This window comes from Microcebus murinus, chromosome 14, assembly GCF_040939455.1.
Source record: "Microcebus murinus isolate Inina chromosome 14, M.murinus_Inina_mat1.0, whole genome shotgun sequence".
NCBI classification, from domain to species: domain Eukaryota; kingdom Metazoa; phylum Chordata; class Mammalia; order Primates; family Cheirogaleidae; genus Microcebus; species Microcebus murinus.
The window spans coordinates 70,292,290-70,318,650 of record NC_134117.1 but is presented as its reverse complement, the minus strand read 5'-3'; the positions used below and the strand labels follow the sequence as shown (position 1 = coordinate 70,318,650).

The window sequence follows — 26,361 nt, the reverse complement described above, 5'->3', positions numbered from 1 at the left end:
AGGTTATCGCATTTATACAACATGACAGCATTTTTTAACAAAATCATTATACACAACAACTATGGCCATTATGCTTTTAATGGAGACAAATACAAAATGCATCAATGCAAAAGAATGTTTTACATACTCATTAACATACTGATAATGTAAATTACATTGTGATCATGTAAAATACAGTGTGATAGACCTCAAAAAAGAACTACAAAGTTTGCTGCAACCTAAGATACTGGAAAGGTTCCATAAGTTGTTTTTGCCCACCACCTTTATTACGATAGTTCTAAACGGTATCTGCTGGGAGATTAAAAAGTAATACAAAGCTCTTTTCAGCTGTAGTTCAAAGAAATCCAGTGAAACTGAGTTGAATAACATTGTGGGACCATGAAATTTCCCCAAAAAATATTTCTAGTAACACAGGCAGTTAGAGGCTTATAGTTTTCAAAGCCTGTAAAGCAGCAAAGATACCTCATCTTAGAGAATTGAGTTTAAAAACATTATAAATCCCACTTCTCTCCAACAGAGACTTTTTAAAGTATGGACATGACTTTAAGGATTTTGAGAAAACATCAATAGTTTTCATAAAGCTTCAATGAACACCCCAAGGCACAAGTGTTGAAAACGGCCCGTTCACCAAAATGTCACTGCATTGTACTTTTGGAGGTACAGGTATGCTGTGCTTGCAGTGAAAGGACAACTATCCCTCATTTAAAAGCACCAGGTGTCAAACTCAGCTTCCACTTACACAGGATGCACCAATAATCCCCAGGATAGTGAATGGTTCAAGTACTATATGACATTTCCAACATGTATTGGCCATTTGCTCTCAGCGGGCACTGGAAGAGGCTAGATCTAACCTGAAAATGGTCTTGAAATAATAGTCCCTCTAAAAGAGCTCACTGGATTCTATAATAACATTTAGAAAAAGGAATAAAAGACAAAATTTAGCTGAATTTCTTTCAAATGAAAAACAATGTATAACTGACATATAGGCTAAGACGTTTGGTAATTAATGTCAAAAATCACCAAGATTATCAATATACGTTTTGGTAATCACTATATTGGCAAGGTTAATTATTTGTGCAAAATATACTAGGACAGAAAAGTCATATTTCAGACCACTAATAGAAAAAAACCAACAGCAAGAGAAGCATCTAAAGGGCAATCAAAAGGTTAAGGAAGTGTACTAGCTTTAGAATATGTCAGTACACTTTGATTACAGAAATAGTTCATTTTTAAAACTAGTGTTTTAATGTACTTCTAGTAACAACCCAATCTAAGGAAACCTTGGAGGCTTGTGAAAGACCTATCCACCAAGATGCTGCATCTCTAGTGTGGGGGTAAATTAATACTTCTGTAAGAAGGAAGGAACTGAATCGGCTCAGCATCAATAACCTTTTTCTTTCACACAATAATTCATAATCTGATGACTTATTTCACTTCACTAGTTCAAAATTAAGCAGGAAAGGAACTCAGCTGACTGGTCAGACCCAGAAACAATGATTTGGCAAGCTGTGGTCACTCAATTCATGGATACATCATAATCTGCAGAAAAGCTGTTCAATTCTAGTCATCCATTTCTTACATCTGTAAAGAGAGGTCCATAGATAAGAAATTACTTCAATGGAGAATAAAAGCAAAGTCTGTGCACCTTAAAGTCCGGACTCATTTCTCAATATAGTTCATTATATTGCACTTCACAGATACTGCATATTTTATAAATTGAAGGTTTGTGTAGAGAAACATGAAAATTTTTTAAATAAAATTTTTCAAAAGGGTTCATGGCAACCCTGCATCCACAGCAAGTCTATCAGGACCATTTTTCCAACAGCATGTGCTCACTTTGTGTCTATGTGTCACATACCAGTAATTCTCACATTATTTCAAATTTTTCGTTGTTTTATCTGTTATGGTGGTCGGTGATCTTTGATGTTGCTACTAGAATTGTTTCCAGGTGCCAAAAACTGCACCCAAAGAAAATGGTAAATATAATCGATAAACTGTTCTGATTGCTCAACCAACCGGCCATTTCCCTGTCTCTCTCTCCTCTCCTTGGGCCTCCCTATTCCATGAGACACAATACTGAAAGTAGGCCAATTAATAACACTACAGTGGCTTCTAAGTGTTCAGGTGAAAGGAAGAGTCCACATCTCTCACTTTAAAAATCAAAAGCTAGACCTGTAATCCTAGCACTCTGGGAGGCCGAGGCGGGCGGATTGTTCAAGGTCAGGAGTTCAAAACCAGCCTGAGCAAGACCTCGTCTCTACTATAAATAAAAAAGAAATTAATTGACCAACTAACATACATAGAAAAAATTAGCCGGGCATGGTGGTGCATGCCTGTAGTCCCAGCTACTAGGGAGGCTGAGGCAGGAGGATCACTTGAGCCCGGGAGTTTGAGGTTGCTGTGAGCTAGGCTGACGCCACGGCACTCACTCTAGCCTGGCAACAAAGTGAGACTCTGTCTCAAAAAAAAAAAAAAAAAAAAAATCAAAAGCTAGAAATGATTAAGCTTCATGAGGAAGGCATGTTGAAAGCCAAGAGCAGCTGAAAGCTAGGCCTCTTGCACCAAGCATGAATACAAAGGAAATGTTCTTGAAGAAAACACAAAGGGCTATTCCAGTGAACACATGAATGATAAGAAAGCAAAACAGCCTTATTGGCGGTGGGTGATACGGAGAAAGTTCTAGTGGTCTGGGTAGAATATCAGACCAGCCACATTCCCTTAAACCAAAGCCTAATCCAATCCAGAGCAAGGCTGTAACTCTCTTCAACTCTTTGAAAGTTATGAGAGGTGAGGAAGCTGCCAAAGAAAAGTTTGAAGTTAGCAGAGGTTCATAAGGTTAAGGAAAGAAGCCATCTCCATAATATAAAAATGCAAGATGAAGCAGCAAGTTATCCAGAAGATCTACCTAAGATCATTGATGAAGATGACTACACTGAACAATGGATTTTTATGGTAGATGAAACAGCCTTCTATTGGAAGAAGATGCCATCTAGGTCCTTTATAACTAGAGAAGTCAATGTGTCCTCAAAGCTTCAAAGGACACACTTACTCTCTTGTCAGAGGCTAATGCAGTCGTTACTAAGTTGAAATCAATGCTCATTTACTATTCTGAAAATCCAAAGGCCATTGAGAATTATGCCAAAATCTACTCTGCCTGTGCTCTAGAAATGGAAAAACAAAGCCTGGATGACAGTACATCTGTTTATAGCATGGCTTACTGAATATCTCAAGCCCACTGTTGAGCCCTACTGCTCAAAAGATTCCTTTCAAAATATTGCTACTGAATGACAATGCACCTGTGTCACCTAAGAGCCATCATGATGGAGATATACAGGTAGATTAACATATTCATGCCTGGGTAACAACATCCACTCTGCAGCCCAAGGATCAAGGAATAATTTTGACTGCAAGCCTTATTATTTAAGAAACACATTTCATAAGGCTATAGCTGCCACAGACAGTGATTCCTCTGATGGATCTTAACAAATTAAATTGAAAACCTGGAAAGGATTCACCATTCTAGATGCCACTGCAAACATTCATTATCCAGGCACAGGGTCTCATGCCTATAATCCCAGCAACTGGAGAAGATAAAGTGGGAGGATCACTGGAGGCCAGGAGTTTGAGACTAGCCTGCATAACATAGCAAGATGCTATCTCTACAAAAATTTTTAAAAATTAGTGGGGCATGGAGGCAGGGCATAGAGACACACATTTGTAGTCCTAGCTACTCAGGAGGCTGAGGCAGAAGGATTGCTTGAGACCAAGGTTCAAGGCTGCAGTAAGCTATGATTGTGCCACTGCACTCCAGCCTGAGTAACAGAATAAGACCCAGTCTCTAAAAATAATTTTTTTAATGTTTTAATTAAAAATTCATGAATCAACATTAAGAAGAGTTTGAAAGAAGCTGATTCCAACCCTCACGGATGACCTAGAGGGATTTGAGACTTCAGTGGAAGAAGTAACTGCAGATGTGGTAGAAATGGCAAGATAACTAGAATTAGAAGCAGAACCTGAAAATGTGACTGAATTGCTACAATCTCATATGATAAAACTTAAAAGGATAAGTTGTTTCTAATGGATGAGCAATGAGCAGGTTTTTTGTTTTATTTATTTTTACTTAGGGTGGCTATGTAAGAAAGTGGTTTCTTGAGATGGAATCTGTGAACATTGTTGAAATGATAACAAAGGATTTTGAATATTCTACTAACTTAGATGATAAAGTAACAGGGTTAGAGAGGATTGACTCCACTTTTGAAAGAAGTTCTACTATGGGCAAAATACCATCAAACATACTACGAGAAATTTTTCATGAAAGGAATGGTCTATCAATGCAGCAAACTTCACTGTTGTCTTAGTTTAAGAAATCACCACAGCCACTCTAACCTTCAGCTACCACCACCATGACCAGCCAACACCCATCAACATCGAGACAAGAACCTTCACCAGCAAAAATGTCATGATTGTCAGATGACTGTTGGCATTTTTTAGCAATAAAGTATTTTTTAATTAAGGTATATATATTTAAGACATAATGATATTTTTTAAGACAAGTGATACTTAATAGACAAGTATAGTGTAAACATAGCTTTCATATGTATTGGGAAACAAAAAAAAAATTCCTGTGACTTGCTCTATTGGGATATTTGCTTTATTGTAGTGGCCTAGAACCAAACCGGAAATATCTCCAAGGTATCCCTGGTAAACTACTGGAATCCATATGGTATCCGAAAATTCCTGACAGCTACATCTTTAAAGCTCACCTAGCAAGTTCAAGTGAAATACATGAACTTTTGATGAGCTTCCTCTCTCCCAACCTCATCTACTTACTATTTATGCCATAAAGGAATATGGTTCAATAAGCAAAGGATGACTTCATATGTAAGACAATAACATTTATTTTATAAACAACTATAATCTGTAATATTCACACTGGTGGAATGTACTCACCTGTAGAGGAGTTCGATATAACCACTTCTCTTTATCAACTTTAAGCTGCATACAGGCAAAGAGATCACAAACTGCAGGGAGGCCATAATGGTCTGGGGGAAAGTTATGTTCCTTCTGTAGGGGTGGATTAAGTAATACTCCCTGCAATAAAACCAAAAGGATGGGTTGCTTCATGACAACTAGGAGGCATGAGACCAACTTAACTCATCTTCCAAATAGTGTCTATAATAATGTAAATGTTGGCCACTCTCTCTAACAACCAAGAACAAAGGTGACAATTGTTATTTCTACCCCAAATCTTTTCCATAAAAAGCAGTAAAACAGGCTGGGGTTCTTTCTTTCTTGCAGGATGGGAATTGGGGCCTGCAAAATACACAAAAAATTCAGTTTGAACCATCAAAAATCCTCCATTCTGTTGCTAACATGGCCTCAGACTTACTCTCTCAGCCAAATGTAGCATTTAACATTTTTAAGGATCTGATCCATTTGCAAGGTTTCAGACTGTGAAAGTGAAACTCCAACAATGCTATTATGATGTCTGTGCTCACCTGCGCCTTCTTTCGAAGTAGCCATTTGTCTTCTCCAGACAACAAATGACTGAGGTTTCCAATCTTCCTTCCTGGCAAGACCCAGTCAGCTGTGTTAAAGGGGCACCAGGAAGTGGTCACAGGGCTTTTAAGCTTTTGCTTCCCAGCTCTGTCCTCGGTAGTAGGGACTTCTTTGGGACTTCCTTCTTTGCATGGGGGCCTGATGAGCCACTCTGACAAGGGACTGTTCCTTATGACTTGGAAGGAATCAGCAATTCTAGAAGGATGCATTGCCTTTGGTGCCTTAGCTTGTTCTGTTACCTCCTTTTTGGAAGGACAGAGCCACATGTTCAGGGAATCTTTATGCTTCTCAGCCTCAGGTTGGGATTCCACAGGTATCCCATTTTTATCCTTTCCCTCTTTCTTCAGAAGCCATTTACACAGAGCTTCCTTTTCACAATTCTCATCACATACACAGTCCGCAAAGCTCGTGCAGGGCTCATTGGCTTTGCATACCTCCTCTACTTTATATGGTTCCTGACAGTTCTGGACAAGCCAATCCTCAGTAATCATGCTGGGAGGGGACGATTTCTTAGCTTCCAAATGATCATTCAGGCACTTCAGATTGCCCAGGTTTTCAATCTCCACACCTTTGGGCTGGTTGCCACTACAGTTGGTACAGGAGTCAGGCTTGACAAGCCAATCACTCACACTATAGGACTGAAAAAAGATCTTAAACTTCTCACTGGTCTCACAGCTGCCATTCTCAAGCTTCTCCACCTTATGGGACTCCTGGGGAGTCACCAGCCAATCAGACAGGTCCATCTCATCTTGATCAGGAAGTTCTACATCTTCAACCTTTTCAATTTCAAGGGAGAAAGAACTGGTAGTAGAATGGCTATTACACTTTTGATAATTTGGTTTTTCAGGAACTTCTTGTTGCTGACTCTTGAGGAGCCAGTTTTCCAAGCCCTTTAGGTTGCCCCAGACATTACTGAAGAAATTGAAGGATCTAGCAGACGTCTACACAAGAAGCATACAATGTTAGTTTGCCAGAACAATTATGACTGCTTTGGGGATTCTACATATTTACTGTCTTGCCCAGTGTTTCTGAAGTTGAGCACACAAAACCAAGAGGCAAGGAATTTGTGTTTAGATATGAAAATATATATTATGACTGTATAAATAATTTTATTTTCTATAGTTTTAAAAAATGCCTAAAAATATTAAAGGCAAACTAAAAGAAAGTATTTCTAGCATATTTGATAGAAAAAAGGTGAGTATCTCTATATAATATGTCTTTATGAAAAAGAACACAATGGGCAAAGGATATGATCAAGTAAATCATCAAAAAAGCCTAATACACATGAAAATACTCAACATCCTTACTAATCAAAAGACACCCAAAACAAAAGCAAAATTGATATTCAGAAAGAAAAATTTGTAAATGATTACCACTATTAGGTCTCAAGGAAGCAAGTACCCTAAATACTCTAATGGTGGGAACATAAACTATTACCAACTTCCTAGAAAGCCAAATTGTCAATACATATCAAAAGTCTTAAAGAGTATGCAGAACTGTAATCTAATAATGCAATTTCTATAAGTTTACTCCTAAGGAACTAATAAAGAATGCACACAAATAATTAGCTCCTGGATGTTTAGGGGAAATTTTTTTATATCCAGAAAAATTGGAATTTAAGTTATAGCCAATCAATGAAATATTACATAGTATTAAAGATTTTACAGAAGAAATTAAATAACAGAGAAATATATTCATGCTATATTGGTGAAAAAATCTACTTACCGAAGCAAGACTTATAGAATGATTTTTTTAAAGTATATGTATGCATAGAAAAATGAAGCATATAAACAAAAAATGTTAGTATTTGTCTCTTTGTGTTGGGATTAGGGTATTTTATAAATATATATTTATTTCCTAAACTTTCTATGGTGAAGAGATGTCACTATTACAATTAAAATTATGTTTCCACACTACAACTAAAAACTAAACAAACACATATACCACTGGCTAATAACCCAATCTACTACTACATCTACCTCAGAAACAATAAAGGCAGCAACACACCTGAGTATTATCCAAGGTGTGCTTTTGGGTGAGCCAGTCCTTGGGGTTGGTGCTGGGTAGGTAAGGAGCTGGACGACCACTTGAAGGTTTACTTCCAAGGAGCCATTTATTGCGAGGGACAGCTGTGATGCTGGGTGCTGACTTCTGTTAATCACACAATACTTTGCTGTTTAACAAGGCAATGTCAAATGCAGTAGAAAAAGTTCACCAGAAAAAGAGAAGACTCAGGCTCTTTAATTTTGTCTTGCCACTCACTCTGGGAAAGTCACATACCTTCCCAGAGCCCCAATTTTCACAATTATAAAACAAGGGGTATATCTGATCTCTAGGATTCTTCTCAACTAAAGCACCTAGGATAAGCCTCATTTGAAACCGAAATTATTAAAAAAATAAAAAAAAATAAAAAAAAAATAAAGCACCTAGGAACCTTTATTCACACTGCCTTTAGAAATAAATAATCTCTGTGGTGTCAACATCATTATAGGGGGAAAAAAGGAAGAAAGAAATCACCTCTACAAATTATAAAATGAATCCCTAAGAGAGAACCAATACCAGTAAGATAGCTGATGGTAATCCCCTATTTGAAATTACCACTGGTGGCTTTTTACAAATAAATAGTGACCAAAAAAAAAAAAAGTGATTTAGTCAAAACCTAAAGGAAATATTGGTTACCAGAAACAGAATTGACATTTTACCTGCTCTGGCACTGGAATACAGCCTCTTTTCTCCAGGAAGGGCCCAATATTTGATGAACTAGCATGAGCCATCAGGTGCTCAGGAATTTGCTATAAAATGAAGACAATTTAATCATGTTGTTTATGCTGTGCTTCCATACTGAAAAATTTAAATTCCTAAATTTCAAAAATATTAATCAAAGCATCACCATTTCACTAGAATAAATATTGCTCATACTAAATTCAATGACCTACAAAGTAGTTATCAAATCTGAGAGTACTTTACTACATAGCTGTCACCATATTAGAAATCTTTGCCAGAATTGGTAGTAGTAGTATTTTTAATGAGACCATGTTTGGTTCTTTATTAAAGACCATTCAAGCCATAAATTTTTCAAGAAATGTCAAAAGCATTTAGATAGCATACAAGATAAATTCCAAAGACTATCGCTGAGTCAATACTATATTCCAAGAACCAGCAGCCTAATGGTCTATCGACCTGTTCTATTAGAACAAGTGAAATTTATGAAGCTAACCAAAGAAAGCTACTAAATTCGCAGTAAAAAATGTAATTCCTTTTTAAAAGACTATCTGTGAAGCCACAGACTTGAGAAGTTTCCTATGAAGCATGTGAGATCAAGATTACTCACAATGGTCTTGAGGGACCCAAACGTGGTGATGGTCTGGCGCAGAGCAGTTGTGTCTGCCTCAAAGAGCAGGACAGTTGAATCTTCTGGCTTAAGGGTCAAACTGCCCAGTCTAGGAAAAAAGCAAATTTGGCTATTTTTAAGGAATATCTGTTTCAACTTCATCGAAGAAAACAAAAGCCACATTGTAATTGTAAACAATTGCACTTCTGTAAGCAACTCAACCAAAGATAGATGGCTTAATCATGTATCAGCTAGTATAATATTAAATATATAAAGCAGAATGATCTTACCACAGCAACAAAGAAGTCAAGTTAAATACAACACATGCAACGAGTTACAAAACTGACTTTCTTTTTTTATATCAAACTCAAAGAGCCAATAGTCAAAACAAGGACAAAAGGGTCTTTACCTCTCCAGACACACAGAGACTTGATTGGCTAGATCTTTGTTCTGGGTACACTCCAGTTGATGAATAAGACAATTGAACTGGCCCAACAACTAAAAGAAAAATGAAACCATCTAGCCACAATGATACCAAATGCACTAGGTATATCCAAGTTAACAAACAGCACCTGAGATGAAACTTTTATCTGATCCATGTTAACACTGTATTACAAGGAAGACATTCTCTGGCAACCAGAAACCATGCTCAAACCAATTCTAGCCATGCAGCCACCTTACCCAGTAGAGTTGTTGGGCCTGCTGCTGAAGTGTCTCCTCTTTAAGCTGATAGATGAGGTCTACCTGTTCATACAGCCACACTTCACGGCTTCGAAGGCATTCCAGGTGACGGCTTATGCAACTGTGAATCTGCGCTTTGACCTAGGAAGCACATATATGTTATAACCCCAAAGAATGACGTTTCCCACAGAATAGTAAGATTCTTAAACTTTTGGGATCACAAATCCTTCTAATTATCCAATTGCATCTATAAAGTATCTCCCTAGAAAAATGCATATACTCAAAATTTTGTCTATAATTTCAGGGCTTAGTGTCCCAAAGCCCATCCATGAACCTACCAAAGCCTCATTTAAGAATCCAGTTTATGGACTCCAGTTTAAGAATTGGAGCAATAAAGGCAAACCTAAGCTCTAAAATCCTCCTTCAATTCCCCTCCTTCTAAAAGGATTAGGTTCAATCTGGGTGTCCTAAAAGAATCAAGAGAAAATACAGAGATGTACCAGGAGATATTGATCCCTCTCAGTTTTCTATACAGTTTTCAAACCTATGGCTTTACAAGTTTAACAGCGAGATAAGACAGAGTATTAAAACTTAATAACAGCCGGGCGCAGTGGCTCACGCCTGTAATCCTAGCACTCTGGGAGGCTGAGGCGGGCGGATTGCTCGAGGTCAGGAGTTCGAAACCAGCCTGAGCAAGAGCGAGACCCCGTCTCTACTATAAATAGAAAGAAATTAATTGGCCAACTAATATATATATAAAATTAGCCGGGCATGGTGGCGCATGCCTGTAGTCCCAGCTACTCGGGAGGCTGAGGCAGCAGGATTGCTTGAGCCCAGGAGTCTGAGGTTGCTGTGAGCTAGGCTGACGCCACGGCACTCACTCTAGCCTGGGCAACAAGCGAGACTCTGTCTCAAAAAAAAAAAAAAAAACTTAATAACTAGCTAGGCTTTATCTCTATTCCTGCTCCACAGAATGAGCAGTCCATTTATAGGCGGTCAATTTAATAAAGAGATGTGCAACCACAGGTCAACAGCTAGAAGACCATTAGGGTAGATGATTTAAGTAAAATTATAAACTAAATGTTTCTGGAAGCATAAACCTGATGCAAATGGTGCCTAAATACAAAAATTCCAAGGAAAAAAGTCAAAACAGGCTATAATTTATTCATGAGAATCCACATAAGAAACTATTTTTTCCATGTAGTCATATTTCAAAGCCATGTAATACTTGGTCAGTCTATGCGCTCACCAACAAAATGCTATTGGAACTAACTACAGATTTCATACTGGCTTACCCTAACAGATAAAGTCATTTCACAAAACCATGCCACTAACAGGTTAAAAGATGATGGGAGCATGCTGATGTACCATACTTTATGCATCAAGGGGATACAGCTGAGCAGTATACCACTCACTCATTTTATCATTTTTACTGAGGACAGTGCCTGCCACCAGAACCACACAGAGTTGCAATAAATGCATGCTGAACAGAATTCTCTAGAATGGTACAGGTTTTTCTAGATTCTTCTAGCATCTGCCTTATTTCCCAATGAGATCAAAGGCACCAAATATCAGGCAACTGATTGGGATTAAGTAGACCATGGAGGCATAGGGTGAAACATGCAGTTCGCACTGAGAGTCCAAGTCTTGGCCATGCTCATACCAGCCCTGTGCTAAGAGTCCTGACAAGGGAAGAGAAAAGCACATGTCACACCTCTCGCAAATTATCTTTGATTTGCTGTTCAGCCCGTAGAACTCCACCAATAGCAAGCTCCAAGTCCCTCCGTGCATCACTACACCTCAAAAGGGGTCCTCTATTACTGGAGCAGCCAGTCTGGTCCTGTGAGGTATTCATTCTGCTCATTGTTCCTTTAAAAGAAAAAGAAAAAAAAAAAAAATATATATATATATATATATATATATATATGTGAAAATAGCACCGTTACAACCAAAACCACATTTCAATAATCCCTCAAATGATCATTCCAAGCAGCTCCCATTACAAACTACTTAGATTACTTCTAACACAGGACCTGGCACATAAGATATTCTTAATGAATATTGCCACCTTCCTTCCCCTGACCCCACTATTCCTGCCATAAAATTCTATGAGTCTATTTTAATGACAGTTTACTTGTGAACAAATATTTCTGAATAAATACACTGATTGTCCTTCACCCATAGGGCATATAATCTCCAAAAAAGTTAGAAGAATGTTAGAATGTCAGTTTCTATTTATAACACACATAAAGTCATATGGGGTATGTGTTCTTCTTTGAAGATTTAGAGATGAAAACCAAAATGTATGGAAGGACCCACAATCACTTTGAAAATAAGCTGCAAACCAGTAATTTGATATAGAATTTAGAACACTATTTGTTTAGAACTGGAATTTGCCTAAATTTATTAGGAAGATGTAATCTTAAATTTCCTATTTTTAGGTGGATTGTTTTTTTATTTAGGAAGAATGTAAGAATGACTTCACAGCTAGGAAGCTCTCAAAAATATAAATCTGACAAAATAATCTCATATGATTCTGATATAAAGGAGATAAAGAAATTGGTGTGGGTAAATACAGAGGGTTCTCTAATAAGCTCAGATGTAGAGAGAGAAGATATAGAAGTGGAAAGAACAAGCACATAATGGCATAATGAGACTGGAACAGAAGAATATCAGTAAGTCAGTTAAGTAAAGCTTGACTAAAGCCACTGGAAAAACAATTTGATATCTATTCTGGATAGATCTAGAGTCAAGAGATGGTTTCTGAACATTTAGAAATAGCATCTCTGGGCTGGCCCCCAAAGGAAAAATAAATAAATAAATAAAATACAAAAAGAAACAGATACCAGTGATCACTGTAGTCCAGCATGGGTTCACTAACCCCTGTGATACCAAAGTTATTTCCTTTTGGATAGTTTCACTAAACTGGCCAGTCAAGATAATGGCAGAGACAATGTATCTGGACAACAGGAAGACTTGTGGCAAGGTTGTATACTACCTTTGTGGACAAAGTAAATAAATATGAGATTAATAGAAGTACAACTAAATTGAATAAGATTCGCTTTTACAAAGTACTCAAAGGATAATGGACTAAAAATAGTCTGTACAGTTTTTAGAGGCATGTCCCTATTTTCCCTAATTACTTGGATGAAAACATAGAAGGCAGACACTAAAGTTGGAGATAACATGGGGCTGTGATGGAAACAGATTCCAAAACAACACACCACTGTGGTTAAATCTTATAAAACAAAATGTCAATTTTGTGCACTTGAATGGGGAAGGGCAAGGAAGAGAATAAATTTGTTTAAAAGTGTGGAGATCAGGCCGGGCGCGGTGGCTCACGCCTGTAATCCTAGCTCTCTGGGAGGCCGAGGCGGGTGGATTGCTCGAGGTCGGGAGTTCGAAACCAGCCTGAGCAAGAGCGAGACCCCGTCTCTACTATAAATAGAAAGAAACTAATTGGCCAACTAATATATATAGAAAAAATTAGCCGGGCATGGTGGCTCATGCCTGTAGTCCCAGCTACTTGGGAGGCTGAGACAGAAGGATCGCTTGAGCCCAGGAGTTTGAGGTTGCTGTGAGCTAGGCTGACGCCACGGCACTCACTCTAGCCTAGGCAACAAAGCGAGACTCCGTCTCAAAAAAAAAAAAAAAAAAGTGTGGAGATCTTCAACTGAAAGAAAATTTTATATGGATTAGCAGTTTGCTAGATCTGAGGGAAAAATAACTTGCATGTTATTTGACTACATTTATTAAAAGTATAGTGTTTGTCATAAGACTAGTCTATTCCATGTTTATTAGACTAAATTTAAAATTTATTTCTGAGTAACACACTTTAGAGGAGGGCATTTAGAAAAGGGAAAGAGGCCCCAAAACCTTGAAAAAAAGTTCTGCAGGAAGGAAGTCTGTTTACCCTAGATAAGAGACATCTCTAGAACATGGTTACCATTCTCAAATATTTGAAGACTTGTCAACTAAAAGAATTAGAATTGTTCAGAATAGCCCCAAGGGGGGGAAAGATTAATGGGAGATATTTTAGCCAATATACGAAAGAAATTCCTAACAGTCCTGGAAGCAACAACCTTCTCAGAGAAGCCAGCTTTAGGCTGAATAGTAGCCTACCCAGTGTAGGGTCCTCCAAATGGCTCAATGCCCATTTAAGACAAAAGGAACTTTGACAGGCCTTGACTGCATCTTTAAGACTAATTTTAGGACTAGGTGCCTAGCAGAAAGCTGGATAGAGCAAAAGTAGTGTGAGTCCCACTCTCAGAAACAAAACAATGGGAGTAGAAGCAGGCAAACAGGCTTTCTTTCCACTGTCTCAGCAAGATTCAGATTCAGGAACTACAAAGTTCCTACAAGAAAGAGAAGGATTCAGGAAATTTTCTAACTTCCCCTTGTTAATTTTGTTATCAATCTGTTTCCCCATAATGATCTATGAAAAGGAAGGGCTGCCTTAATTAGATTTGACAGAATCACTGTGGAAACTTTTTCTAACCCTGTAAACACCAGCTGTAGTTACCCTGCTGACCCTGCATAACATGGGTGAAATACTGGCTCAGATTTGTAGAGCTAGAGTGTCACCTTATTACCACAAGTTGCTTCACTTTGCACTTCAGTCAGTCATGCAAGTGTTTAGCTGCCTTTCAAATGTACTAACCAATCTCCTTCACCTGTGCCGAATCTCCCATTCTTAGGCCCTCACCATTTGTGTGGAATGCCCCAATGCCTGATACAGTGTAAAATTACATCAATAAAATAAAATTAAAATGTTGCTTCAAAATGTCAAAAACTAGGAACTCCGGAACACACGGGAAACAAACCCAAATGCATACAACACTAACTGTATTACTAGATCCCTAAACCAGGTCTTACCAATTCAATCACAAATACTGCACAACTACCTAATAAGAGCAGAATATGGCAAAAGTATACACAATGGATTTTCCCCTTATCAGCTATACACAGAATGTAGGATGATGCTAAAAAGTTACAAAACGTTTTTTCTACATACTGTTATCACATTTTTTCCAAATTAAAACAAGCGTTATCCTTCAGTCATCTTTAGAACCAAATGGGTGAATTCAAATCACAATAACTCGAAGCCTGAGCCAGCTTCAGATGTCACATCTGAAGAGATTTCATGAGGTAACTAGTTCACATGGCCATTTTCAAAAATAACTCACCATGTGTTTCAGGTTCAAGAGCGAGTGTAGCAAGCATGATAGTTAAGAGATCACCCTGGAGTCTGACAAACTTGAGCTCTGGCTGTGTCTACAAGCTGGAAACCCCTGAGCTAGTAACTTAACCTCTCTGGGCCTCAACTTCCTCTGGAAAAAGGAAGTCAATTATAGTAGCTACAGGAGGCTGCAGTAAGGTTAAAGTGAGACATTATCTGCCTATAAGCACTGCCTATAACCCAGCCCCTGCAAACTGTAAGCACTCTGTTACTTTTTAACATTGCAGTTATTGTTAGTGGGTTTAGTTAATGGAACCTCCACCACCTTTGGAGTATAGAAAGCAGGCTAAAGCTGGAAGACTTTGAAGTGAGCAGGCCCTGACTTGGAATCCTTTAGCCAGCCATCAGTGATATGACCTTGGACCATCTGACCTTTTGGAACCTAATTTCCTAATTCATAAATGAATATAACAATGCAGACTCACAGACTTAGGGATAAGGAGGTCGTACTTCTTTAATAAATACTAGCTCCCCATCCAGTCTTTCACTATACAACACAGAAAATGCAAATATTTTTTACTCCAAAACTCAATAGTCTAAACCCTCTAATATATACCAAGTACATATACCTTTGACTGTTTTTTTAAACTCATAAAAAGACTGGACCAGAGCCCAGAATTTGAGGTTGCAGTGAGCTATAATGCCACTGCACTCCAGCTTGGGTGACAGAGATTTGTAGAATTTGTCTCTTAAAAAAAAAAAAAAAAAGACTAGTCCAAATTAGCTATAATTCTAAAATTCAAATCAGTAAAAGATTACCAAAAATGTATTTTTATCTTTACCATTATAATCCAAACTACTGCCCTACCACCTTCAAAAGAGGATTGCCTTAGATGTTTATTTTTTTGAGACAAAGTTAAAAGTTTAAGGCCAGGCTGTGGTGTGATCCTAGCACTCTGGGTGGCAGAGGAGGGAGGACTAGACCAGCTCAGGAGTTCAAGACCAACCTGATCAAGAGGAAGACCCCGTCTCTACTAAAAATAGAAAAATTAGCTGGTCATCATGGCACGTGTGCCTGTAATCCCAGGTACTCAGGAGGCTGAGGTAGGAGGATCCCTTGAGCCCTGGAGTTGGAGGTTGTAGTGAGCTATGGATGATGCCACTGCACTCTACCCAGGACAACAGAGTGAGACTCTGTCTCAGAAAAAATAAAATAAAAAAGGAAAAGTTTAAGTGCTTTCTAAAACTTCCCTGCTTCTAGGATCCTTCCCTAAATAGGGGAGTGGGGGTGGTGATAGGACGGGAAGAGAAACACACTCTTCAAACAAATAACAGAAGTTGGGGTTTCCTTAAATATGAATTCTACAAACCATATACTACATTCTCACACAATGCTTTGCACAACAAATCTAGTTAAGTCCAAAGATCATGAGACAAGAATTGAGTAACCACAAATGAAGCTAAGTCATTATCTTACAGTTTAACCATAAAATTGCCAAAGAGCTATAACTCTCGTGACCCACACAAACCACAATTTTAAGTTCAAAAAACCTTAAGCACCTCTTTAGTATATCACTTTCATTTTATAGATGAAGCCACAAAGGCCCAGATAGTTTAAATGACCCATTTAAGGGCCACAGCCATAAAAGGTAAGATTTGGGTTTAAAACTATGTTCTAAAGGTCTAGTCCTGGGTTCTCTCCCCCAGACAGGTTTGTTCTTCCTTTAGCGTGTACCATCACCCCAAAATTATTTTTATTTGTGAACACAAGAAAGTAAAATTAACATTCCCATAGGTTACTACTGAAATGACTTCCATTAAGATTTTCAGTCCATTTTTGGTCTGCCACTGCACTCCAGCTTGGGAAACAAAACAAGGTATCTCTTTAAAAAAATGTTTTTCAGGGTGGGTGTAGTGGGTCATGCCTGCAATCCTAGCACTCTGGGAGGCAGATGCAGGTGGATGGATCGGTTGAGCTCAGGAGTTGGAGACCAGCCTGAGCAAGAGTGAGATCCCATCTCTACTAAAAAATCAAAAGAAATTAGCTGGACAACTTAAAATATATAGAAAAAAGTAGCCGGAGGCCTGGCATGGTGGCTCACACCTGTAATCCTAGCACTCTGGGAGGCCGAGGGGAGCGGATTGCTGGAGGTCAGGAGTTCGAAACCAGCCTGAGCAAGAGCGAGACCCCGTCTCTACTATAAATAGAAAGAAATTAATTGGCCAACTAGTATATAATACAGAAAAAATTAGCCGGGCATGGTGGCGCATGGCTGTAGTCCCAGCGATTCGGGAGGCTGAGGCAGAAGGATTGCTTGAGCCCAGGAGTCTGAGGTTGCTGTGAGCTAGGCCGACGCCATGGCACTCACTCTAGCCCTCTGTCTCAAAAAAAAAAAGTTTTTCAGTCCATTTTCATAGTCCTTAATAAATGTTAATCACAATTGTTCAGAACCTTCTGCCTTAGATAACACTAACAAAAATAAACAGGACCCCCTGCATGTCACGAGGAGCTCAGAAAAATCAAAACACTGCCAAGTACTAGTGCAAATGGTTCTGATCCAACATCTGTATCACAGCTGCTCCAAGCTTCATCTGTCTGTCTGAATGAAAGCTCAGAGACTAGACCACCCGTAACCTCACCTTCCAGCTCTCACATTCTCTGCCACCTGCCCTTCTTCGCCCAAAAGACCTCCCCTTTTTAGGTATTTTCTGGCATATGAGTCACTGCTAAAAGGCCAAGCCCAGACTCTATCCACAGGATACATATGTGTTCTATGGATTACTAAAATCGAAATATACTGCCAATTTGATTATCTGTAAGGAGACAACTTACGTTAGATCACTTTTACAAACTTGCAGTAAAAATATATATATACATTAAAAAATAATATTTTACAATTTACCTTGAGACATTTCTTCTTTACTTCACACTTTCTTCTAATGTCTGGATTTTCTATTAATCAAAAAAAAAAAATGGCTGTATCAAGTAGTTTCTTTAATCCAGAACCTGGTTCTCTGCAATCTTTTTAAAACCACCCAAATAAACGTTAGTATCTCAAGAAAATTAAAATAAGGTCATTAAAAATTCACTATGGATATTTTAAGAGTTCTTAACACTTCAGAGCTCCCTACGCTCCGATTTGTCTACCTTTATTTACACACGTAACTGGAACAATCGATCCCAGCACATCAACTTTCCGAAGCAGTGACCGCAAAATTCTACCATCTAATGGTAACATTAAGCAAGGGGTTTCTAGTTCGACAGCAACAGCGACTCAGGCGACCCCCGGCTTCCCAAACGCCCCCTCAGAGCGCAGAGGCCAGCAGCGCCGCGGCCCGCGAGCTCCGGAAGCCACGCGGCACGCATGCGCGCGGGACGGCCGCCGCGCCCGCGCCCTCCCGGCGTCGCCTCCGCAAGGCAAAGCGGCCCCAACCGCCCCCTGCGGCCGCCGGGCTGCCGGACATACCTCGCACGCCCGGGCCCTGCCGAGCCGGTGCCCGCGAGCGAGCGGCCGCTTTACCCGCGGCCTCGGTGCGGAAAGTGCCCGAGCCCGCGGCCACGCCCCGCCCGCGCGTCACGCGGCAGCCCCCGCGACCCGGAGCGCGGCAGGGGCGGGGCGGGAGGCTCCGCCCACAGGTGCCGCCCCTCGGGCGCCTAGGGTCGCCGCGGGCCTCGGGCCGGCCGCTCTGGCCTTCCGGCGGCTGCGGGCCGCTGGGGCGAAGCCCTCTGAAAGCTAGCTACACGACTGCCAGAACCTCCGCTCCTCTCCCTAGCTGTTCCACCCCTCCGAGTCCCAAATCGTCGAGACGTTTTTGCTTTAAGGCTTGTGTTGCTATTCACTACAGAGAATAACGAACTGTGGCACAAACTGTCAGAAAGCCTACCGAGTTATTATGAATGTCCTTGCCGCCAGGTCACGAATCCTGAGATAGATTACCACTGTCAGGCCAGCTGAGATTCAGCCCTATTCTTCAGGCTCTCAGACAACCCTTCCCATCTGTGACATATCTCTACCGGTACCCTTGCATCTGTGTCTGTCACTCTCTCACCCAGATCCTCAGTCCAGTGCTGCCTTTAATACCTCACGGATGCTGTTCATCCAACAGATGTTGACTAAGCACCTGCTAGATGCCACGCAGAACTCTAGGTGCTGGGAATACAGTGAACATGACAGCCCTACCTGGAGAAGCAGCAGTTAAGGGCATGTACTCTGGAACTTGACCATTTGGGTACAAAACCTGGCTCCACCACATAGAAGCTATATAATGTTAGGCAAGCCAGTTAACCAATCTGTTCCTTGGTTTCCCCACCTGTAAAAGGGGGATGATAATGGACCCAACTCAATGAAATTATATGCATTAATATATGTAAAATGTTTAGGACAGTGCCTGGCACATAGTATAATACTACCTTTCTGATGACTGTCATTCGCAAGGTACTTCTAGTTTTCCCTTTCCTCCAAGATAATCCTTATACCCTGCATAACTAATCAAGCCAGAAGATGAAATCTAAACATTGTCATTCCATTCCCTTTTAGTCAATTTCTTGAATGTAAAATACATACTCTTATCTACTGTGTTTCCCCAAAAATAACATAGGGTCTTCTATCTATTTTTCCTCAAGAAGACACCCTAGGGCTTATTTTCAGGGGATGTATTATTTTTTTTAAGTACGGCACAACAATCTACATTTATTCAAATATAGTTTCGTCTTCTTCTGAAACATCATCATAACTCTCCAAACCCCGAATTCCATCCTGAATTTCTTGCAACTCTATTTCCTTTAGAATCATTGGCCCCAATCTCTCATATTGAGCAATAGAGCTCTCATAGGGCAGACAAGAAGGGCTGCTCATCTTCTTTACCGCCCTGCTACGAAATGCATGGGTTGTGCAGACATGCTGCGTAGCCACACCTATCACTAGGTCTTATTTTCGGGGTAGGGCTTATATTGTGCAAATGCTTAGAAATCCTGCTAGGGCTTATTTTATGGGTAGGTTTTATTTTCAGGGAAACATGGTACATATATAAAGCTATGTTTATAAAGAGTAAGAGTAAAGCAAAGCCACATTAGAAAAACCAAAGATAACACTAAGAGCCATTACCCTGTAACATCCCTCAGATTTCAGACAAACAGAGTTTGTAGAGCTGCCTGCTTTGTGATGCACACAGTTTCTGGGATCCCAATTCGGACACACATTATCAAAAATAATAAAATTTCTAATTCCAAATATCCTCCTTACATAACACATTTTGTGAAGATACAAAGAAAACTAGACATACCTCTGAATGACAAAAGCTAAAATTGTATGGTCCTTTGTACCTTATGTCAATGGCTAAAAAGGGACTCAGTCTATTAAAATATAACTGATGTTAAAAACTCTCATCTTGGCCAGGTGCAGTAACTCACACCTGTAATCCTAGCACTTTGGATAGAGTGGAAGAATCACTTGAGGTGGGAGAATCACTTGAGGCTAGGAGTTTTGAGACCAGCCTGAGCAAAAGTGAGACTCTGTCTCTACAGAAAATGAAAAAATTAGCTGGGCATGATGACACGCACCTGTAGTCCCGCTTACTTGGGAGGCTGAGGCAGGAGGAAGGATCCCTTGAGCCCAGGAGTTTGAGGTTGCAGTGAGCTATGATGACACCACCACACTCTAGCCTGGGCAACAGAGCAAGACTCTGTCTCAAAAAATAAATAAATTAAATTAAATAACTTTCATCTCTATTTTATGTGTTCCTATAAAATGGCCACAATGTAAATACAGAAGAAACTTAGTTGACCATCACCTACTTAAGTCTCTATTCCCTTTATAAAAGACCCTGAACAACAACCCACAAGTACACTAAAGACCCCAGCTACTCCCTGACTTAAATTTTCACTGTTACACACTTACTTGTAGTTTTGTCAAGCAGGCTTATGCCAGCTTTTGTTGTTACTTACTAATGTAATTAAATACAAACATAAGCAGTGGGGAAAAAAAATAAAATAAATAAATAAATATAAACATAAAAAGACTGGGAAGGAAAAAAATCATAAAAAATCTAAAAGTCTGTATTAATTCAGGAAGGTTTTTCAGAGGAGAAAAATATTTCTAGCCACAACTATATTTCTGCTTTTCTTTTAAACAAGACAAAACTGGCAAGGATGTAACCAACTGAAATTATGAATCCAGGACAGGCGCTGAGATAGCGTCTTTCCTGCTGCCAGAACCACAAAGCTCAGCTTCAGGGATTCACAAACAGCAGCAGGTTTGTGAATTAAAGGGGAAACATTTACTATATTTATAGCCAACTCTGGATTTTTTTTCCTCAGACTTTGCAGTGCCACAGAAATTCCAACTGAAATCAACAGAAGTTTGGCAGGCTTTCAGAACTGGGGCCCTGCTCTATCTTCAACCTGAAACTTCTTGCCATAATATAGTCAAGGATGGGAAAACATGATACTTATCTACCATCATAGTAATAATGCCATTTCATCTCTGATTTTACATGGTAAACATCTTGTGATTTTCCCCATAGAAGCAAACAAGTGATAAAATATTTTCCCTGCTCTAAAGCCTGAGGGACCAATATTGCCAAAATAAATATCAAAATAGGCCCGGAAGGGTGGGTTATGCCTATAATCCCAGCACTTTGGGAGGCTGAGACAGGAGGATCATTTGAGGCCAGGAGTTTGAGATCAGCCTGAGCAACACAGTATGACCTCATCTCTACAAAAAATAGAAAAATTACTGGGGTGTGATAGTGTGCACCTGTAGTCCCAGCTACTTGGGAAGTTGAAGCAGGAGGATTACTTGAGCCCAGGAGTTTGAGGTTGCAGTGAGCTATGATGACACTACTACACTCCAGCCCAGATGACAGAGTGAGACACTGCCTCAAAAAAAAAAAAAAAAAAGGCTCAAAATATACCTGATATTATAGTTATTTGAAAAGCTGTAATAGTCTAAGTATTAAAAGACTTAACTCCTTCCCTGTAATCAAATTGGCAAACAAACACAACCTTTTAACCTATTTGGGCCAGCTATTCCCTCCTTCACTGAACCGAATTGCCAATGTTTATAGAGTACTCAAGTAATGCTGGATAAGAGAAATATTAAGCCACAAAAGGGTCCCCAAACACACTCCTAGCACCAAAGAGGAAAATCTTGAATCTATGACATAATCAAGCCAAGCAAAATCAGGGATGACAACTTGGAATAAGAATGGCTGAGAGTATAGAATGAATCATATGTATCAGAAGTTAAGTAAAAGGCACACCCTCAAAATAGTTATTTTATTCACTTGCCAGTGAGTCTTTCTAATTCAAAGAGTGTATATGACATGTGATGGTTTCAAGTATTGTAGGCTTGACCATAAGCTTATGAATGATGACTGCAATGTTATGATTTAATAACCAAAGAAGACAAGCTGAGAAAGACAATATAGCAGCTCCTCTGACAAAAAGAGAGATAGTATTAACGCTACTGGCCAGAGCAAAGTGGTCAAGTTGGCCCCCACTCCAGCCTAGGCCTCCACATTCACATGGGTTCTATGTTGAAGCAATGTATCCAGACATGTCTATAATGAAAACAGGGCAAAATGAAACCCTTGGACACAAATTTTTTAAAAAGCTACAAAGTATCAGGAAGAGTAACAAATATTTGATGGGCATCTATAGCTCTCTCATAAAACTGAACCCAATGCATACATATTGGTTGGTCCGTTATTAGTCACTTTATTTAGGCTTGCCTTTCACAATCTAACCAGCATATGAACAAATATAGGCACTGAATTCACTGATTTCAGTGATGCTTCAGAAAGTGCTCTCCAAGCCAGCAGCAATTCCGTTGTGTATCCTGAATAGTGACAAGTCTTCATTCTCGGAGACTGAGTATACTTTTTTGGGAAGAACCAATGATTACTATATGTTAAGCACTTAGAATAGTGCCTGACACATAGTAATAGGTACATAGATATTCACTATTTTTATTACTTTTAGACAGAGAATGGGATATGATAATAGAGAAAGACATTCTATTATGTAGTTCATCAACTTCATATGTCACCATCATCTCTCACCAGGATTCCTACAGAAACCTCATTACTTCTGCCTTTTAGTCCCCTCTCGTCCCCTCCTCCCTACTTTTCTCCTGGCTGCTCCTCCAGCACCCCAAGGATGCTTCTGCCTCAGGGCCTCTGCACTTTCTTCCAGATATTCTCATGCCCATGACTTCTCTTCCTCCAGGTGTCTGCTCAAAGGTTATCTCCTAAGTGAGGCCATTCCTCACCATCCTATATTTTAAGAAGTCTTCCCTCTGCTTCCCCTTAAATATGCTTTTACTATTCTCCATAGTACTAACCACAATCTGACATGTAGAAACCCTTTATTTTCTGACTATGCTCAGAATACATACTAGAAGGTAAGTTCCACATGGGCAGGAACTTTGTCTTTGTGTTCACTGTTGTAGAGTAGGTGTTCAATAATTATTTGTTAAATAAATGAATTCAGAAAATATTTACATCTATTCTACCATGTGCCAAGACTTTTTTTTATATATACATTATCTTTTTTAATCCTTAGAAACCTTTAACATAGGTATTACCATCGCCATTTAAAAAAAAAAAAACAGGCTGGACGAGGCGGCTTATACCTGTAATGCTAGCACTTTAGGAGGCCAAGGTAGGAGGACTGCTTGAGCACAAGAGTTTGAAGTTGCAGTGAGCTATGATGATGACACTGCACTCTAGCCTGGGCAACAGAGCGAGACTCTGTCTCAACAACAACAACAAAACTCAGGTTTAACAAAGTTATATTACCTACAGTCACAAACTTCCAAGTAGAAGAGCCAAGATTTAACCCCAGATCTGAGTCTAAAGTCCCTTGCCACACCTTATATGTTGAAAAGATTATTGAAGTATTAAGGTTTTATGTTTCATCCAACAAATATTTATTGAGTACCTAAACTGACACGGACTATGATAGTCCCTGAGCATACAATGGTGAACTTGCCATCTAGAGAATTCGTGTCATTGAATCACTAACAACTAAGCAGCAAAAAGTACTAATTCTCTAGAATAAGAAACTAAAAGTCCACAGCAGCAGCAATGACTGGTTCTGACTGCCTTTCAGTATGCTAAAACTTACTATATGAGGGAAAATATTATAAAATACTAACTAAGAGGCTCTCAAATTGGGGGGGGGGGGATGTGTCAGGGTATCCTGCGGAGTTTCATGAAACCTCTACACAGGTTCCTGAGTTTCTAGCACAGAAAATGGGGGTGGGGAATACTGTGTAATTCTAAAATATCTTTTCTCCCTTAAAGAAGCACATCTTCTTTTCCTTATATAGCTCAACTTGTTTTTCCACTTTTGCAGTACTTGTTTGCCCAAAGGTGGTAATATGAGAGAGACTTATTTAGATATAAACTACCATAAAACTTTAAACATATAGGATTTTTCCCTAGAGACCCAAGGACAAAGGCACCATTGGAGAAAGGAGAAAATGTAAGGAATGTTACTATGCTAGACTTTACATATATCATCTCATTTACTTATCTGAAAAAATCTGCAAGCTAGCAAATCTTCAAAAGAGCAAACCCACTACATTTCCTATGCCAAGGTAATAAATGAATCTCCCCCCACTCCATCATCAAGGTAAGTCTTCCTCAAAGGGTCTGATGTATTAATACTTTAAAGTTCAGAAACGTCACACTAGGATCCCTGTGCAGAAATGAACCACTTATGACTACCTGTCTCATCCTTACCCCAATAAGTAACTCAAAAGTCCCTACAACCATATTTCCAAAGTGCCAGGTGAGTGGTGGGAAGCTAAGTCTATCCAAAAGGCAGTTACTATGGTGAACCTGACTCTGATTAGAAAGCAACACAAAAAGGCCTGGTAAAAAAATAAATAAATAAAAAAAGCTCTGGCCTGGGGATTAAACTCTAGCACTCTGACTTCTGTCCATTGTATTTCTGTCATTCTTGACCACATCATTGCTGTGTTATATCCCATGGCACCTAAGTCTATATGTTTACTGTTTTCTCACCACAAGAATTTAGTTCCAAAAAAAAAAAAAAAAAAAGAATTTAGTTCCATGAGAATAAGGTGTCCGTTTTTTAATTCCTATCTCCTCACTCCCTGAACATGGGCACTGAATAAATGACTGTTGGTGGAATGAGTCGATGAATGAGCGAGCCTCGCTCTTCTCATCTGTAAAACGGAGATAATCTAGGCACGGGCTCGTTGGGGGAATTAAACGAAACGGCATGTGTTCGGCACATATGGGGCCAAAAAAGACATTACCTGCTCTGCATTTCCACCTGACAGGCTAGAAAGGGACATGGCCTCGGCCTGTTATGAAGAACAGGCCCCGCCTCGCCACGGGGACCCAGGCAACAGGCGAGAGCGATGGGAAACTCGGAGTTGTCACCCGACGCCGGGGGAAGGCGGGCAGGCAGGAGGCGGCGGCCGGGCGTGACGAGAGCGAGGAGGGGAAAGCTCGCGCCCGCGCCGCCGGCAGGCAGGAGGCGGCGGCCGGGCGTTGGAGAGCGAGGAGGGGAAAGCTTGTGCCCGCACCGCCGGCAGGCAGGAGGCGGCGGCCGGGCGTGACGAGAGCCAGGAGGGGAAAGCTCGTGTCCGCGCCGCCGGCAGGCAGGAGGCGGCGGCCGGGCGTGAGGAGAGCGAGGAGGGGAAAGCTCGCGCCCGCGCCGCCGGCAGGCAGGAGGCGGCGGCCGGGCGTGACGAGAGCGAGGAGGGGAAAGCTCGTGTCCGCGCCGCCGGCAGGCAGGAGGCGGCGGCCGGGCGTTCGAGAGCGAGGAGGGGAAAGCTCGCGCCCGCGCCCGCGCCGCCGGCAGGCAGGAGGCGGCGGCCGGGCGTGACGAGAGCCAGGAGGGGAAAGCTCGCGCCCGCGCCGCCGGCAGGCAGGAGGCGGCGGCCCGGCCGGCGCGCGGAGGGAAGCGGGGGAGAGAACAGGCCGGGCCCAGCTTAGGAGGGTCGGAAGGGGAGGACAGCCCGGGCCCCGCGGGCCAGCGATTGTCGCGCTCCCACCCGGCCCGCGGCGTGAGAGCGGGAGGCGGTGTGCCCGCCCTGGCCGTCACTCGCGTCCTTACCAGTTCCCAGCGCCTCTCCTGGCGATCCGAGAGGACCTTGGGCGGGCAGAGACACGGCCCAGCGCACGCCTAGGGCACAAGGGCAGAGTTCTCGCGAGAACACAACCTTCCCCGACACGCTTCTCGCCACAAGTCTGACAGTCTCGCGAGATCGCTGCTCGAGACAGCCCAAAGCCCTTGACCGCCCTCCAGAGGGCACACACTCCCTCCCGTCAGTGTCCTTTCGGATATCCCTTCGTGAGTAAATCAAATTAAATAATGAAGCAAACATTTTTTGAAGGCAGATTCTGTGCTGAGGACTATCCTAAGTGATACTCTCACATCAAATGTCCTCACAAGTTAGATATTGTTCAGTTGGTAGGTTCAGATGCAAAAATAAATGTTGGAAGACACAAAAGGCCATATATTGATTGTATGCTTCCACTTACATGCAGTACCCAGAGTAGTAAAATTCATAGAGACAGAAAGAATGGTGGATTCCAGGGGCTGGGGGACGAAAGGTGTGGGGAATTAGTG

At 40.7% G+C, this 26,361-nt stretch overlaps 1 protein-coding gene across 6 annotated transcripts; it reads right to left on the bottom strand.

The window, feature by feature from the left end:
* Positions 1-60: 60 nt before the first annotated feature.
* Positions 61-25,926, bottom strand: LOC142860943 (nuclear receptor coactivator 4-like). Of its 6 annotated transcripts, none has more exons than XM_076010221.1 (11): positions 25,846-25,926; positions 17,654-17,703; positions 11,286-11,440; positions 9,572-9,712; positions 9,300-9,388; positions 8,891-8,999; positions 8,262-8,351; positions 7,567-7,710; positions 5,499-6,500; positions 4,951-5,091; positions 61-1,581 (listed from the first exon to the last, which is right to left on the bottom strand). In XM_076010221.1, the coding sequence occupies exons 2-11, from the start codon at positions 17,661-17,663 to the stop codon at positions 1,576-1,578; spliced, it is 1,887 nt and encodes a 628-aa protein (XP_075866336.1). In that variant the 5' UTR covers positions 17,664-17,703; positions 25,846-25,926; the 3' UTR covers positions 61-1,575. The 6 variants fall into 6 exon arrangements, with proteins under 6 accessions (XP_075866336.1, XP_075866333.1, XP_075866339.1 ...); XM_076010218.1 differs by lacking the exon at positions 25,846-25,926 and adding an exon at positions 18,218-18,350; XM_076010224.1 differs by lacking the exon at positions 25,846-25,926 and adding an exon at positions 18,218-18,350 and having other exon boundaries at positions 5,499-6,335.
* Between the last annotated feature and the right edge of the window lie 435 nt (positions 25,927-26,361).

What these genes read in the sequence shown, in the direction of transcription:
- LOC142860943 (XM_076010221.1), bottom strand. An exon ending in TCAAAGATAATTTGCGAGAG is followed by an intron (nt 9,713 to 11,285) that starts GTGTGACATGTG and finishes TGTGCTTCCTAG; the next exon opens with GTCAAAGCGCAGATTCACAG. An exon ending in TTGGGTCCCTCAAGACCATT is followed by an intron (nt 8,352 to 8,890) that starts GTGAGTAATCTT and finishes TTCATTTTATAG; the next exon opens with CAAATTCCTGAGCACCTGAT.